The 12,782-nt window shown below is 67.8% G+C and overlaps 2 protein-coding genes across 3 annotated transcripts; both read right to left on the reverse strand.

Moving 5' to 3' along the window:
- Nucleotides 1-2,034: 2,034 nt before the first annotated feature.
- Nucleotides 2,035-5,387, reverse strand: CDKN2D (cyclin dependent kinase inhibitor 2D). Of its 2 annotated transcripts, none has more exons than XM_089774813.1 (3): nucleotides 5,226-5,349; nucleotides 4,617-4,774; nucleotides 2,035-3,486 (listed from the first exon to the last, which is right to left on the reverse strand). In XM_089774813.1, exons 2-3 carry the CDS (start codon nucleotides 4,758-4,760, stop codon nucleotides 3,127-3,129), a joined length of 504 nt encoding a protein of 167 aa, XP_089630939.1. In that variant the 5' UTR covers nucleotides 4,761-4,774; nucleotides 5,226-5,349; the 3' UTR covers nucleotides 2,035-3,126. The 2 variants fall into 2 exon arrangements, with proteins under 2 accessions (XP_089630939.1, XP_089630938.1); XM_089774812.1 differs by having other exon boundaries at nucleotides 2,036-3,486; nucleotides 5,294-5,387.
- Nucleotides 5,388-7,275: 1,888 nt separating this feature from the next.
- AP1M2 (adaptor related protein complex 1 subunit mu 2) lies at nucleotides 7,276-12,782 on the reverse strand. The gene is made up of 12 exons (XM_089774810.1): nucleotides 12,626-12,782; nucleotides 11,489-11,645; nucleotides 11,192-11,259; nucleotides 10,767-10,897; nucleotides 10,434-10,581; nucleotides 10,180-10,306; nucleotides 9,776-9,918; nucleotides 9,505-9,576; nucleotides 9,030-9,188; nucleotides 8,513-8,638; nucleotides 7,701-7,776; nucleotides 7,276-7,480 (listed from the first exon to the last, which is right to left on the reverse strand). The coding sequence occupies exons 1-12, from the start codon at nucleotides 12,665-12,667 to the stop codon at nucleotides 7,458-7,460; spliced, it is 1,272 nt and encodes a 423-aa protein (XP_089630936.1). The 5' UTR covers nucleotides 12,668-12,782; the 3' UTR covers nucleotides 7,276-7,457.

Here is a 12,782-nt window from a genome sequence, read left to right on the forward strand (position 1 = left end):
CTTCCCTAACCAGCCCCCCCCAGCATCCCCCTTCCCTAACCAGCCCCCCGCCCCCGGCATCCTCCTCACCACCAGCCCCCTGGGCACCCCCCTTCCCTAACCAGCCCCTCCCCTGGACCCACCCAACCCCCAACGCCCCTTCCCTAACCAGCCCCCCCGGCATCCTCCCCACCACCAGCCCCCTGGGCACCCTCCCTTCCCTTCCCTAACCAGCCCCCCCCCAGCATCCCCACCACCAGCCCCCTGGGCACCCCCCTTCCCTAACCAGCCCCCCCGGCATCGTCCTTCCCTAACCAGCCCCTCCCCTGGACCCACCCAACCCCCAACGCCCCCCTTCCCTAATCAGCCCCCCCCAGATTCTCCAGGAGCATGTACCCCCAGGAGCGAGGGCAGAGTTACTGTTCCCATTGTACACGTGGGGAAACTGAGGGGTTTGGGCTCTTCATTTCCATTCAAGCCAATGGGAGTTTGGAGCACAAACCCCTCTGGTGATTTGGGTCTAAGCTACTTGTGCTGGGCCACCAGGGCTCCGTGGCGCACGCTGCTGGGGGGGGCACCATCTGGGTCAGGCCCAGGGCAGGGTGGGGCGCTGCGGCTGGGAAAAGCCTCCCCCCCCAGAAATCTCCTCGCTCAGCTGCTGGTGCTTCCTGGGCACAGCGGGCACTTGGCCCATCCCAGCCTCTTGTGCAACCGCCCCAGCTGGGCCCAGCGCTTTTGCTTTTCTTTTCAGAGCTCCTGGCAGCAGCCAGCTTGTCGTCCTCCTCCTCCTCCTCCTCCTCTCCCAGGTCGGAGGCCAGGCTGCCTGCCTCCCGCCCCATCCTGGCAGCAGGCACCCGCTCGCCTGCCAAGCGCTGGCTGGCTTCCTTCCTTCCGCTGCTGTGTCACTGGCTGCCACACCCAGAGGCTGGGCCCCAGCTGCTGGGACAGCCCGGCCGATAACGCCCTGGGAGCATCACCCTTGCGTAAAGGATCCCTGCGGGGACCCAGCCTGGCCGGGGAGCCGGACCCCCCCACCCCGAGCACCAGGGCGGCTCTTGCTGCTCCGACAGGCTCCAGCCGCAGCCTCTGAGCCAGGACAGACCTCCTCCCTCCCAGCAGGAGCCCCCCAGGCCAGCAGCCGGGCAACCCGCTCCTCGGTAGCAGAAACAGGGAAGGTAGCCGGCCGAGCTTGGCTTGGGGAAGCCTAGCTCCCAACACGGCGCCTCCCATCTACAGCAGCGCTGGATTCCCAGCAAACGGGCAAAGGCTCCGGAAATCGCTGGATCATTCCGAGCCCCCTTTGCCTGCAGCCCGACACGGCTCAGTGGGAAGGAGAAATCTGCCCGGATCAGGGGGGTTGGGCAGGTGCTGCATCTTCTCCAGGCCCCAGGGGAGCAGGAGAGGAGAGGGTGGCGCACCAGGAAGCAATGCTGCAGCCCCCCCATGTCCTACTCCGGGGACAGTCACAGCACCTGGTATGAGAGGCAGGAGAACCCCAACCCCGTCCAGTGACCGGGGAAGCCAGAGCAGGAGTGTAGAGCATGGGGGCAGCAGAGCCAGGAGACCGGGCTGCTGTAGTTGTGTGGGATGTGACCAATGTTCCCACCAATCTTTTCCATTGACCTGTGGATTTTTCCATCTATGTGCAGAATACATTTTATTTTGTGCACCAAGGCACGTGTGGATGTGCACCACCACTAGAAACTCAAACCGACCTGCGGGTGCTCCGCCAATCAGTTAGGCAGCTGCAGAAGCTCCCGGTGTCCCCTGAAAACTGGATGAGATGTGGGTGCAAAACAGGAGGTGTTAACTGCTGCCCAGCTTTAGGAAGGGAGTGGGGACTAGTGGCTAGAGCAGAGCCTGCTGAAAGCCAGACTCCTGGGTTCTGTCCCCAGCTCTGTCGCAATCTGTGACACCTCAGAGGGTCACTTCCCCTCCCGGTATCCAATGGGAGCGGAAGTTTGACTGTAACGCACACTGAGATCCTAATTCCCAACCCCTGTGGCAAGATCACTGCTGGGAACCCACCAGCCCCGCCCCCTGCCGCCAGGAAGAGCCAAGCTTTGTAATCCACAAATATTAATTTAATGGTTAAAAACATTAAATTATCCCCCAACATTTCCTCCAAAGCACAATAAATAGATTCTGGTTTAATCTCTGTTTAAAAAAACAAACCCCGCTCTGTACACAGCACAGACCCCCAATTCATTCCGGGGAGAGGCTGCTGCAGGAAGAATCAAGCTCAAACGTTTGCAACGCAAAGACAATTCTGTTTCGAACAGGCGGGCGCTGGGGGGGGGGGGGGATGTGCTTGCCCAGCCCCGAGGGGCCTGGCAGAGAAGGGGAACCACCAGCCATGGAACCCCACGCTCCGGCTGGGGGGACCGCAGAGTCTTTAGGGCCACCTGGACCAAGGCCTTGAGGGGGGGCAGAGCGGACAAACTATCTTGGAGCCATGGGGGGATCCCAGCAGCTGGCCAGCGCTAGGCACAGGTCTGCCCCATAGCCCTGCTCAAAGGCAGCTCCAGGGGGTGCCAAACACCTGCTGGGCTCTAGCCCTCTGCCCCTCCGCATCAGCTCCTTTAACCCTTTGCATGCCTCCCCCTCGGGTTCAGTGCAAACCAGATAATCACGCAGTAACGCTGTACATGGGGGGGGGGTCGGGGGAGACCGGAGAGCCCTGTGCACTGAGCTCTCTCCACCGGGACCCACACAATCCCCCGCCCCCGGTGCTTTGCACTGAAGGGGGGGGGGGCTGGGAAGGTCACCGTGCCCTCCCACCACAGACAGGCATCCCCACATGGCAGGGAGCCCCCCATGCAGGGATCCAAATTCAATCACAGGCAGCTGTTTTCCCCAGCCCCCCTTCCACAGCGCAGAACCCAGGAGGGAGGGCGAGGCACCCACAGCAAAGAGCATGGGGGGGGGAGGAGACCCCACCAGGGACCATCCCTGCGGGGAGAAAAGCACCCACAAAAATATAAATAGAAACAACAGTGAAAGTTAAAGACGAACTCTGAGGTAGGTGGGGGGCGGGGAGCTGCCTTTACGGGGGCTGGGGAGGGGCAGGCAAGTCCCACTGGGACTGTTACCAGGGAGGGTGAGTGTATGTCCCAGGAACAGCCAGCCGCCCCCCCAGGGCAGGGGCTACGCCGGGGCAGAGAGGTGCTGCTCCAAGATGGCCCCAATGTGCGAGAGGCCCAGGTGACGGGCCAGCTCCAGGGGGGTGCGCCCCTCGACGTCCCGCTGCCGCAGGTCGGACTCGGGCGCCAGGTACCGCACCACCTCCGCGTGCCCCTCCCGGACGGCCACGTGGATGGGCAGCGCCCCTGCCCCGTCAGACACGTTGACGTCGGCCCCGTACTCCACCAGCACCCGCAGGGTGTCCAGAAAGCCGGTGCGAGCGGCATCGTGGGCAGGAGCCCGGCCCGCCTCGTCCTGGATGTTGGGGCTGGCGCCCTGTTTCAGCAGCTCTTGGGCCACAAAGGTGTTGCCAAACATCATCACCTGGCGAGATGAGAAAGGGAGTCACACGCCGCCGGTGGGGGGATTTGAACCCAGGACCAACCCCACCCAGAAGGGGAGTCACACGCCGCCGGTGGGGGGATTTGAACCCAGGGCCAACCCCACCCAGAAGGGGAGTCACACGCCGCCGGTGGGGGGATTTGAACCCAGGGCCAACCCCACCCAGAAGGGGAGTCACACGCCGCCGGTGGGGGGGATTTGAACCCAGGGCCAACCCCACCCAGAAGGGGAGTCACACGCCGCCGATGGGGGGGATTTGAACCCAGGACCAACCCCACCCAGAAGGGGAGTCACACGCCGCCGATGGGGGGGATTTGAACCCAGGACCAACCCTACCCAGAAGGGGAGTCACACACCGCCGGTGGGGGGATTTGAACCCAGGACCAACCCCACCCAGAAGGGGAGTCACACACCGCCGGTGGGGGGATTTGAACCCAGGACCAACCCCACCCAGAAGGGGAGTCACACGCCGCCGGTGGGGGGATTTGAACCCAGGACCAACCCCACCCAGATGGGGATTTGAACCCAGGACCAACCCCACCCAGAAGGGGAGTCACACGCCGCCGGTGGGGGGGATTTGAACCCAGGACCAACCCCACCCAGAAGGGGAGTCACACGCCGCCGGTGGGGGGGATTTGAACCCAGGACCAACCCCACCCAGAAGGGGAGTCACACGCCGCCGGTGGGGGGATTTGAACCCAGGACCAACCCCACCCAGATGGGGCGCTGAGGATCCCAACCCGGAGCCCTCAGCTTGCTCTAGCTGGAGGCTGGCAGGGACCCTCCACCCCACAGACACTGAGGCCCCCAAGTGTCAGGCCGGGCAGCTGCCGCCCTGTTTGGTCTGCGCCCACCCAGCTGTTTACAAACATCTGCCCTTGTCCGGGAGACGCGCCGGGTCCGTGTAAACAGGGCGGGGCCGACGGGGCGCCCGGCACGGGAGGGACACAGGCTGGGACCCCGGGTTCCCCAGCACAAAGGAGGGGGGCTCCCCGTTACCCCCCAACTGCCCTTCCCCCCGCGGGCGGGAGGGGGAGGCAGGGCCCGGTGGGAGCTGCGGGTCCCCCCGCACCCGGCGCGGAGGTGGGGCAGCGGCCGGCCCGGACCCCCACCTGCAGCGCCGTCTTGCCGAAGCGGTTGTGCGAGTCGGGATGAACCAGCTCCTGGTGCAGCAGGCGACGGACCTCGGCCAGGTCCCCCCGGGCGGCGGCTCCGCTCAGCCGGTCCCCGGCGCTGATCTCGTCCCCCAGCAACATCGCCGGGCCGGGCCCTGGGGGCGCAGGGGGGTCAGCGCGCCCGGGACCCCCTCTTCGCACCGCGCCCGCGGCTTCCCCCGGGGCTCCCCCCGCACCTCGGCCCGCCCCTTCCCCGGGGCTCCCCCCGCACCTCGGCCCACCCCTTCCCCGGAGCTCCCTCCGCACCTCGGCCCGCGACCGGGACCCCCTCTTCGCACCGCGCCCGCCCCTTCCCCGGGGCTCCCCCCGCACCTCGGCCCACCCCTTCCCCGGAGCTCCCCCCGCACCTCGGCCCGCCCCTTCCCCGGGGCTCCCCCCGCACCGCCCCCCGCCCCTTCCCCGGGGCTCCCCCCGCACCTCGGCCCGCGCCCGGGACCCCCTCTTCGCACCGCGCCCGCGGCTTCCCCCGGGGCCCCCGCACCGCCCCCCGCCCCTTCCCCGGGGCCCCCGCACCGCCCCCCGCCCCCCCCCGGCCCCGCCAAGCACCTTCCCCGGGCTCCCTGCCGCCCCCGCCCCCCTGCACCTTCCCTGCGCTCCCCCGCCCGGCCCCTCACCCTGCAGCGGGGCGCCTGCGGCCAAGGAGCGCAGCCGGCGGGCGGGGCGGGGGGGGGGGGGCTGGTGCCGGGGGGGGGCGGGTCCCGCGCTCGGCTCCGCCCACGTGACCGCCCCCGTGTTTGTTTTTCTCTCCCAGCTCCGGGTTCGATACAATGTAGCCGAGCCAGAGCCTTGGCCACACCCCCTCTCCCGGACTGACCAATCAGAGCCCGGCTCCGGGCAAGCTCTTGGAGCCTCCCGCTTCCTGATTGGCCGCACGAAGGCGCACGGCGGGCGGGACTCCCTGATTCAAACGCAGCTTCGGGCGGGAAGGAGGCGGTGGCTCCGCAGTGACCGGGACCCTCCCCCGCCCCTCCCCCCGGCCCGGGACCCCCGCCCCCTACCCAGTGACATTCCCCCGCCCCTCCCGCCGGGGCCAGGCCTGCCCCCGACCTCTGGCCCAGTGACCCCCCCCAGCAGGACCCCCCCCTCCTGCCCCCTGACCTCTGGCCCAGTGACCCCCCCCAGCAGGACCCCCCCTCCTGCCCCCTGACCTCTGGCCCAGTGACCCCCCCCAGCAGGACCCCCCCCTCCTGCCCCCTGACCTCTGGTCCAGTGAACCCCCCCCTGCCCCCTGCCCCCTGACTTCTGGCCCAGTGACCCCCCCCAGCAGGAACCCCCCTCCTGCCCCCTGACCTCTGGCCCAGTGACCCCCCCAGCAGGAACCCCCCCCCCCGCTCCTGCCCCTCCCCCTATGGCCAGGCCTGCCCCCTGACCCAGTGACCCCCCCTCAGCAGGAACCCCCTCTCTCCTGCCCCACCCCCCATGGCCACCCCCACCCAGCCTCTGCTCCAATGGCCCCTCCCCACCAGAGCCCTCCTTTCCACCACCCCCCCAACCTCTGTCCCAGAGACCCCTCCCTTCAGGAGCCCTCCTTTCTGTCCCTCCCCCAATAGCCAGGCCCATCTGGACCTCTGTCCCAGTGACATTCCCCCCAGAAACCCTCCCTGCCTCTCCCCCCCAGCCAGGCACACCCCTGACCTCTGGCCCAGTGACCCCCCCCAGCCCCCCCCCTAGCCCCCCCTGCCCCCCGCCCTCCCCCCCCCCAGCCCTGACTCTGTCCCCCCCCACCCCCCCCTCTGCCCCCGACCTCCCAATGACCCCCCAGCAGGAATCCCCCTCTTCCTGTCCCTTCTCCTATGGCCAAGCCCACCTGGCCCAGTGACCCCCCCTTTTCTGTCCCTCATCCCATGGCCCAGCCCCCTGCCCTTCCACCTGTGTCCCAGTGAACCCCAGGCACACGCCCCATGACCCATCCCTTCCTGCATAACCCCCCCTGTAGCTACAGGGGAGGGTGGACCCACTGACCAGGAGCAGAGGGACAGCATGGGGCAGGCTGCCTGCTCTGCCCCCAGGATGGTCGAACAGGGCAGGGGAAGTGGGACCTACCCCAAGGGAGGGTGGGGGCCCAGCCCCCTGTGCTCTAGCCAGCTCGCTGCATGACTAGCTCAGGGCAATACGCAGACCTTGGGCCTAGGCCATGGGGGCACCAGCCAGCACCACTGCTGCCCCCCCCCCCGCCCCCACAAGGGGCTGGCCCTGAGCACAGGGCCATTGCTAACCAGGGCTCCCTCTCCTCTGCGCCCGCTGGGCCAGGAGATGGGGCAGCAGGCCCAGGAGGAGGCCCGGGGGGGCTTGGACCCGGCCCCCAGTTACTCTTCCCTGCGAGCGACAGGCTGGGCCCAGGCAGGGGAACGGAGCTGGACAGAGCTCCCTGGCCCTGCCCCAGCTGGGCACAGCAGGGTGAGTCCGAGGGAGCCCCCTGGCAGGGTCACGAGAGGCAGGACAGGGGACGAGGCAGCAGACAGGGCCCTCTCTCGCCCACACCAGCTTGAGAGGAAGGGCCTGGCCCCAGCCCAGGTACCAGCAGAGCCCCTCCTTGCTCCCATCAGCCCTGCCCCCCCCCCGTGGCAGCTGCCACTAAACCATCCTACGAGCCACACGAGGTTTGTTTTCTCTTTATAAGCGACCGACAAGGCCCCGCCCGGGGGCAGCGGGCCAGAGGTCCCGGGGCCGGAGGGAAAACACACACACAATTCTGAGGGGCACAGGCCGCTCACGTCGGGCCAGGGCCTCCAGCCTCCTTCGGGGGGGCAGCGGGACCCCTCACGCCGCAGCTGGCGCCTACTGGGTCCGGAGCTGGTAATCTGGAAGGAGGAAGGGAGACGTGCGTAGGAAACGGGGATCGCCCGGGCCGAGTGGCTCACACCAGCACCTTGTGCAACCCGGACCCGTGACCCTTCCAGCTGAGCCGGAATCCGCCCCCTTCGGTGGCCCCATGGCCAGGGCCCCGCTGAGAGGGGAGAGCCCAGGGGAGCTACCCCAGCCAACCCCCCCCTCACCCCAGGCGGTCCCTGAGTGACTCACCCCCACTCTGGGTGATGTACCTCACCCAGGGCAGTGCCTGGTACCCACTCTTCTCGATAATCTTCATGTAGCGCACCTGGCAGGGGAGGAAGACAAGGCAGGTGGCGATGGGGGGGGGGGATCTTCCACCCCTAGCAATGCCATTCCTCCAACCTCCCTGCAGCTCAGAGCTGTGACCCGCCCCCCCTCCAGCCTCAGCCACCCAGAGAGCTCAGGGGCACGTTGCAGACATCCTACCCTCCCGGCTATGAGGGGAAACTGAGGCATGGGCTTGCCCAAGGAGCTGGGACAGAGCCCAGCCCTGGCCTCCCTGCGTCTCAAACCCACCCCCAGAGTTGCTGTGTTTCCCTTACCCCTCCCCCCCCAGACTCTGCATCAGGCTCTCAGACCAGCCCTGGCTGCAGAGGAATCCACTCCCGAGCTGCGGTTCCGGGGGGCTCCCCCGTCCCGGGCCCAGTCGCCCACAGAGCAGCTGCTGCATCCCCAGCCGGAGCGAGCCAGAGCGGCTTAGGGCAGGGGACAGTTCAGGGCCACTGGATCCCATCCCCCAGCAGCTCAGCCCCACGGAGGGGCCAGGGCGGAGGGAGAGGGACACTGCAGCTTGGACTGGAGCGGGGGTGGGGGTGGGGGAATCTCCTCTCCCCACACCCAAGTGAGGAACTGGCTGCCCCCCCACGTCATTGGCATAGGAAAGGGGCTAGCCCTGCTCCCAAGGTTTCTCTAGCCCCTTCCCTCCTGGCCCGCTCCCCCAGTCAGCCCCCCCCAGTCCCTGCCCCCCCCCCACCCCACCTCCCCACCCCCACTCTCCTTACCTGAATTCCCGAGACAGTGAAGTAGGGGATCTCAAAGCGGACAGCTATGGGCGGCCGCCCCTCCACCTCCTCCTTCTCCACGCTGGGCAGCCCAAAGTGAGCCCGCATCAGGAACTCCTTCCCCCCCTGCAGAGATGGGCATGGCCCACATGGGGAAACTGAGGCTGCTGATTACCACCAGGTGAACAGGCACCCACCCGGGGGACTGATTCAGCTGGGGCAGGCAGCAGGGAAAAGACTCACTCAAGGTTACTTAGCAAAACAAGGGCAGAGCCGGGGGGGGGGGGGGGGGGGGGGGGGGAGAACCCCAGGAGTCCTGGCACCCAGTTCTCCCCTGCTCTAACCACTAGCCACCACTCCCCTCCCACAGCCAGGAAAAGAACCCGGAGTCCTGGCACCCAGCTCCTGCGCTACCCACTAGATCCCACTCCCTTCCCTGAGCCAGGAAGAGAACCCAGAATCACAGAACCTGCCCCCTCTGGAAGCCCTTGATGGCGCAGGTGGGAGGGACGCTCACCGGGAACGACTTGATGCTCCAGACGACCACGTTCTTCTCCGGCATGTACTTGGCGCTGCCCACGCTGGTCTTGAACTTGGGGGAGTCGGCGTCGCTGGGGACGGGCACCGCGATCTCCACCCCGTTGGCCACCGACTGCTTCTTGAACTGGCCCTTTGCCTTCCCAGAGCGGGGGGGACAACACGCGGCATCAGGGGCTGCCCCGTGAACTGAGCCACCCCTCCCCCCACTTCACCAGGAAGGCAGCCGAGTTAATTGGTGGGGCTCGTTATCAGCCAGGGCCCTGGAGCAGGGGTGGGGGGAGGTCTTGTCTCCGCACCTGTCCCAGCCACGCACGGTCACCCTCCTAGACCCCAGGAGGGAGGAGGGCATGTGAGCCCGACATTCCAGACGGGGAAACCAAGGCACGAACCAACGTCAGCATTAGCGCTGGGGGACCTAGCATGGGGGCTGCCCACCCAGCCCGGAGGCTCACCTTGACCATGATCTCCACACGGCTGTGGGAGAACTTCTCGATGACAGACTCGATCCAGATGAGGGGCTTCACCTGCCCGCAGGGAGAGAGAACTGAGTCAGGCGCCCCCCCTGCCCCAGCTGCTGCCTCGGAGGGAGCAGAGGGGTCACTCCGGGTCCCGCAGCCAGTCCTAGGGAGAGCCAGGGGCAGAACCCAGAAGTCCTGGCTCCCAGCCCCCCTGCTGTAACCCCTCAACCCCCTTCCCTCCAGTGCCGTGCCAGGCCCCGCCCACCTGCGTGTTGAGCCGGTAGGACATGAGTTCGAAGTCGCCGTCGGGCGGGATGAAGGAGATGGTGCGGTCGTTGTCGAAGCGCGAGAGCCGCACGCACTGGTGGAATTTCACGTCCTCCAGCTCCACCGACTTGTTCTTGCCCCCTGGAACACCGAGCGGAGGGGGGAGCTGGCGGGAGGGCGGAGAAAGGCCGGGGGAGGGGGGAGCTTGCAGATATTAAAGCTCTACTGCTCTATAAGCAGCTGAAAACCAAGACGCTGTTTATTGTAGGACCTACAATAACTCGAGGGAGCTCTGCTATAAGTGTGGGAGAGGTGCAGACAGGGGCCCTGCCCCACCCCATGGCGAGACCTGCCCCTCGTGGGTGCTCTGCCCCAGCCGGGAGGGGGCGCCCTGGTACTCACGCCCCGTCAGCTCGAAGAGCATGCGGTCGTTGAGGCCCAGACGCAGCTCGGGCATGCCGGAGAGAAAGACCTTGAGCTTGATGGTGCCCACGATCTCGCTCAGCAGGACGCTGCCGTTGGTGTTCACCTGGGGGGGCAGCGGGGGGCAGGGTCAATGAGGGCTCCTTCCCCCATGCTGGCCAGGCACAGGCTCAGCAGGGGCGTGGGGGGGATTGGCTCCAGCTGGGGCATCTGCAGCCCCCGGCTCTGCTCACCAGCAGGTTCACGGACTCGATGACGTCGATGAAGACCTCGTTCTTCTTGTACTTGATGCCCTCGGAGCGCCAGGAGACGGCGTTGGTGACGGTGGGGGGCACCTGGGACTTGCCCGTCTCCAGCTTGTTGCCTTGCTGGGTGATGTACCTGGGGGCGAGGCCCGGTCAGAAGCGCCCGCCTCCGCCCCAGGACACGGCCCCCGTTGCAGGGAGCCCTGGGGACTCAGCCGGAAACGCGTCGCCCTGCGTTCGCATCCCTCTCCGGAGCGGCCTCGTGCGCCTGGTTCTCGCTGGCCGTTCCCGGCCCCGCCCGGCCCCCGCGGAGCTACTCACTCTTGCAGGATTTTGCTGTCGGTCGTCTGGGGGAACCCGAAATCCATCAGCTCGTCCAGCAGCTCGTAGACGATGACGAAGTTGTCTCGGATGCTCTCCTCCTCCAGCTCCTTAAAGTACTCGGAGAAGACCTGGGAGCGGGGCAGGGGCGCTTCAGACACCCCTCGTGCGCCCCCCCCCAGGCCCCATAGGATCCTCCCCCCACGTCTGAGAACAGCGCTTGGCCCAGCTCGGTCGGCTGGGCAGGGCCAGGCTGGGAGCTCCATTCTGGGGGCTCCATTCTGGGGCCATGTGGAGCTGCAGGATCATTGGGTCTCCCTGCAGCGGGGCCCCGGCTAGGCCCCGAGACAGGCGGGAACGTGACACGGAGGCTGCATCCCCCTCCTGCCCCAGCCCCCAGCAGAAGCCCCCCCCGCGCCACTCACCTCCACCACCTTGTAGAGGAAGGAGTAGACCAGCGAGGCGTTGGCGTTCTTCATGGTGGTGGCCACCACTGCGGGCGGGTTAAGGAAGGGGGGTAACACCCAGGGAGCAGGCACCACGTTCCGCCCACGTGCCCCCGCCCCATCCCTGGAGGGATTCCTGCCCAGGGGAGAGGGGCTGGGCGGAGCCTCTGGCACCAGGAGAGCTTGGGAAGGCAGAGGGGCCCTGATCCAGCTGGCGGGAAGGTGAGGGGGCGGGGCTCCGATCCAGGGGGAAGGGGCGGCCGGCCAGCAGGATACGGTACAGGTTGCTGTGCTTGATCCAGAGGAAGTGGACTTTGCCGTGAGTCAGCAGCGGCGTCAGGACCCCCTCCTCTTCCCTCTGCATCAGCAGCGGCATGAAGTAGTCGATCTCCGCCATGCTCACGTCGCCCTTGTAATTCCGGCTGATCAGCGGCTGCGGCACAGAGAGGCTGGGGGCGTGCGGAGACAGGCCCTGGGGGACCCCCTCCCTGCACCCCGCAGGACAGGGCCCGCCCTGGGGAACCTCCTAACCCTCCCTGCACCCCGCAGGACAGCGCCCGCCCTGCCCCCCTAGAAAACCCCCTCCCTGCACTCCACAGGGCAGCACCTGCCCTGCCACCCTGGGGAACCCCCTAACCCCTCCCTGCACCCCGCAGGACAGGGCCCGCCCTGGGGAACCTCCTAACCCTCCCTGCACCCCGCAGGACAGCACCCGCCCTGGGGAACCTCCTAACCCTCCCTGCACCCCACAGGACAGCACCCGCCCTGCCCCCCTAGGAAACCCCCTCCCTGCACCCCGCAGGACAGCACCCGCCCTGCCCCCCTAGGAAACCCCCTCCCTGCACCCCACAGGACAGGGCCCGCCCTGGGGAACCTACTAACCCTCCCTGCACCCCGCAGGACAGCACCCGCCCTGGGGAACTCCCTAACCCCTCCCTGCACCCCACAGGACAGCACCCGCCCTGCCCCACACAGGGCCCCCTCTCCACTGCGAGGTTTCACCCTGTTCCAACGCAGGCCGAGAACTCTGGGCCTTTCATTCACAACCCACAGCCTGGCTCGGAGGGGGGGGGGGGGGGGGGGGGCTGCTCTGGCCTGACTGCCCTTCCGGAGCCCAGGCAAGCGGGCTCAGACGGGGCCTTCCAGAGGCAGCTGAAGCCCCCCCCCCCCCCCGGGGCCGGCCTGCCCCCCCCCGGTCTCTTCTGCCCTTCACAACAGGCTGCTCCCGGCCGCCCATTTGCTGGGGGGGGGGGGGGGGGGCGGGAGCCAGGACTCCGAGGATCTCCCCGCAGCTCTGGGAGGGGAGTGGGGTCTAGTGGGTAGAGCGGGCGGGGGCCGGGCGCCAGGACTCCTGGGTTCTCCCCCTGCTGGGGGGGGGGGGGCTGTTGCTGGTCGGAGCCGGCCGGGGCTCACCTTGCCCTTGAGGTCCAGCACAAAGACGGCGGAGGCGGACATGCTCCCGGCCTGCGCCCCGGGCCGGCTCCGGGCTGCCGCTTCCTCCTTCCTGGCTCCCCGCAGAGCCACCTGGGCCAGGTGAGCGGCTGCGCCCGCAGGTGAGCGGGGCCCTTAA

This window comes from Pelodiscus sinensis, chromosome 31, assembly GCF_052426305.1.
Source record: "Pelodiscus sinensis isolate ZL-2025 chromosome 31, ASM5242630v1, whole genome shotgun sequence".
NCBI lineage: Eukaryota > Metazoa > Chordata > Testudines > Trionychidae > Pelodiscus > Pelodiscus sinensis.

Bases quoted from the DNA above. Each gene is read 5' to 3' on its own strand.
- AP1M2 (XM_089774810.1), bottom strand. From the start codon at position 12,667: ATGTCCGCCTCCGCCGTCTTTGTGCTGGACCTCAAGGGCAAG. The intron at 11,646-12,625 runs GTGAGCCCCGGC...TCTGTGCCGCAG, and splicing joins TGCTGGACCTCAAGGGCAAG to CCGCTGATCAGCCGGAATTA. The intron at 10,307-10,433 runs GTGAGCAGAGCC...CTGCCCCCCCAG, and splicing joins TCGAGTCCGTGAACCTGCTG to GTGAACACCAACGGCAGCGT.
- CDKN2D (XM_089774813.1), bottom strand. From the start codon at position 4,760: ATGTTGCTGGGGGACGAGATCAGCGCCGGGGACCGGCTGAGCGGAGCC. The intron at 3,487-4,616 runs GTGGGGGTCCGG...TCATCTCGCCAG, and splicing joins TCGGCAAGACGGCGCTGCAG to GTGATGATGTTTGGCAACAC.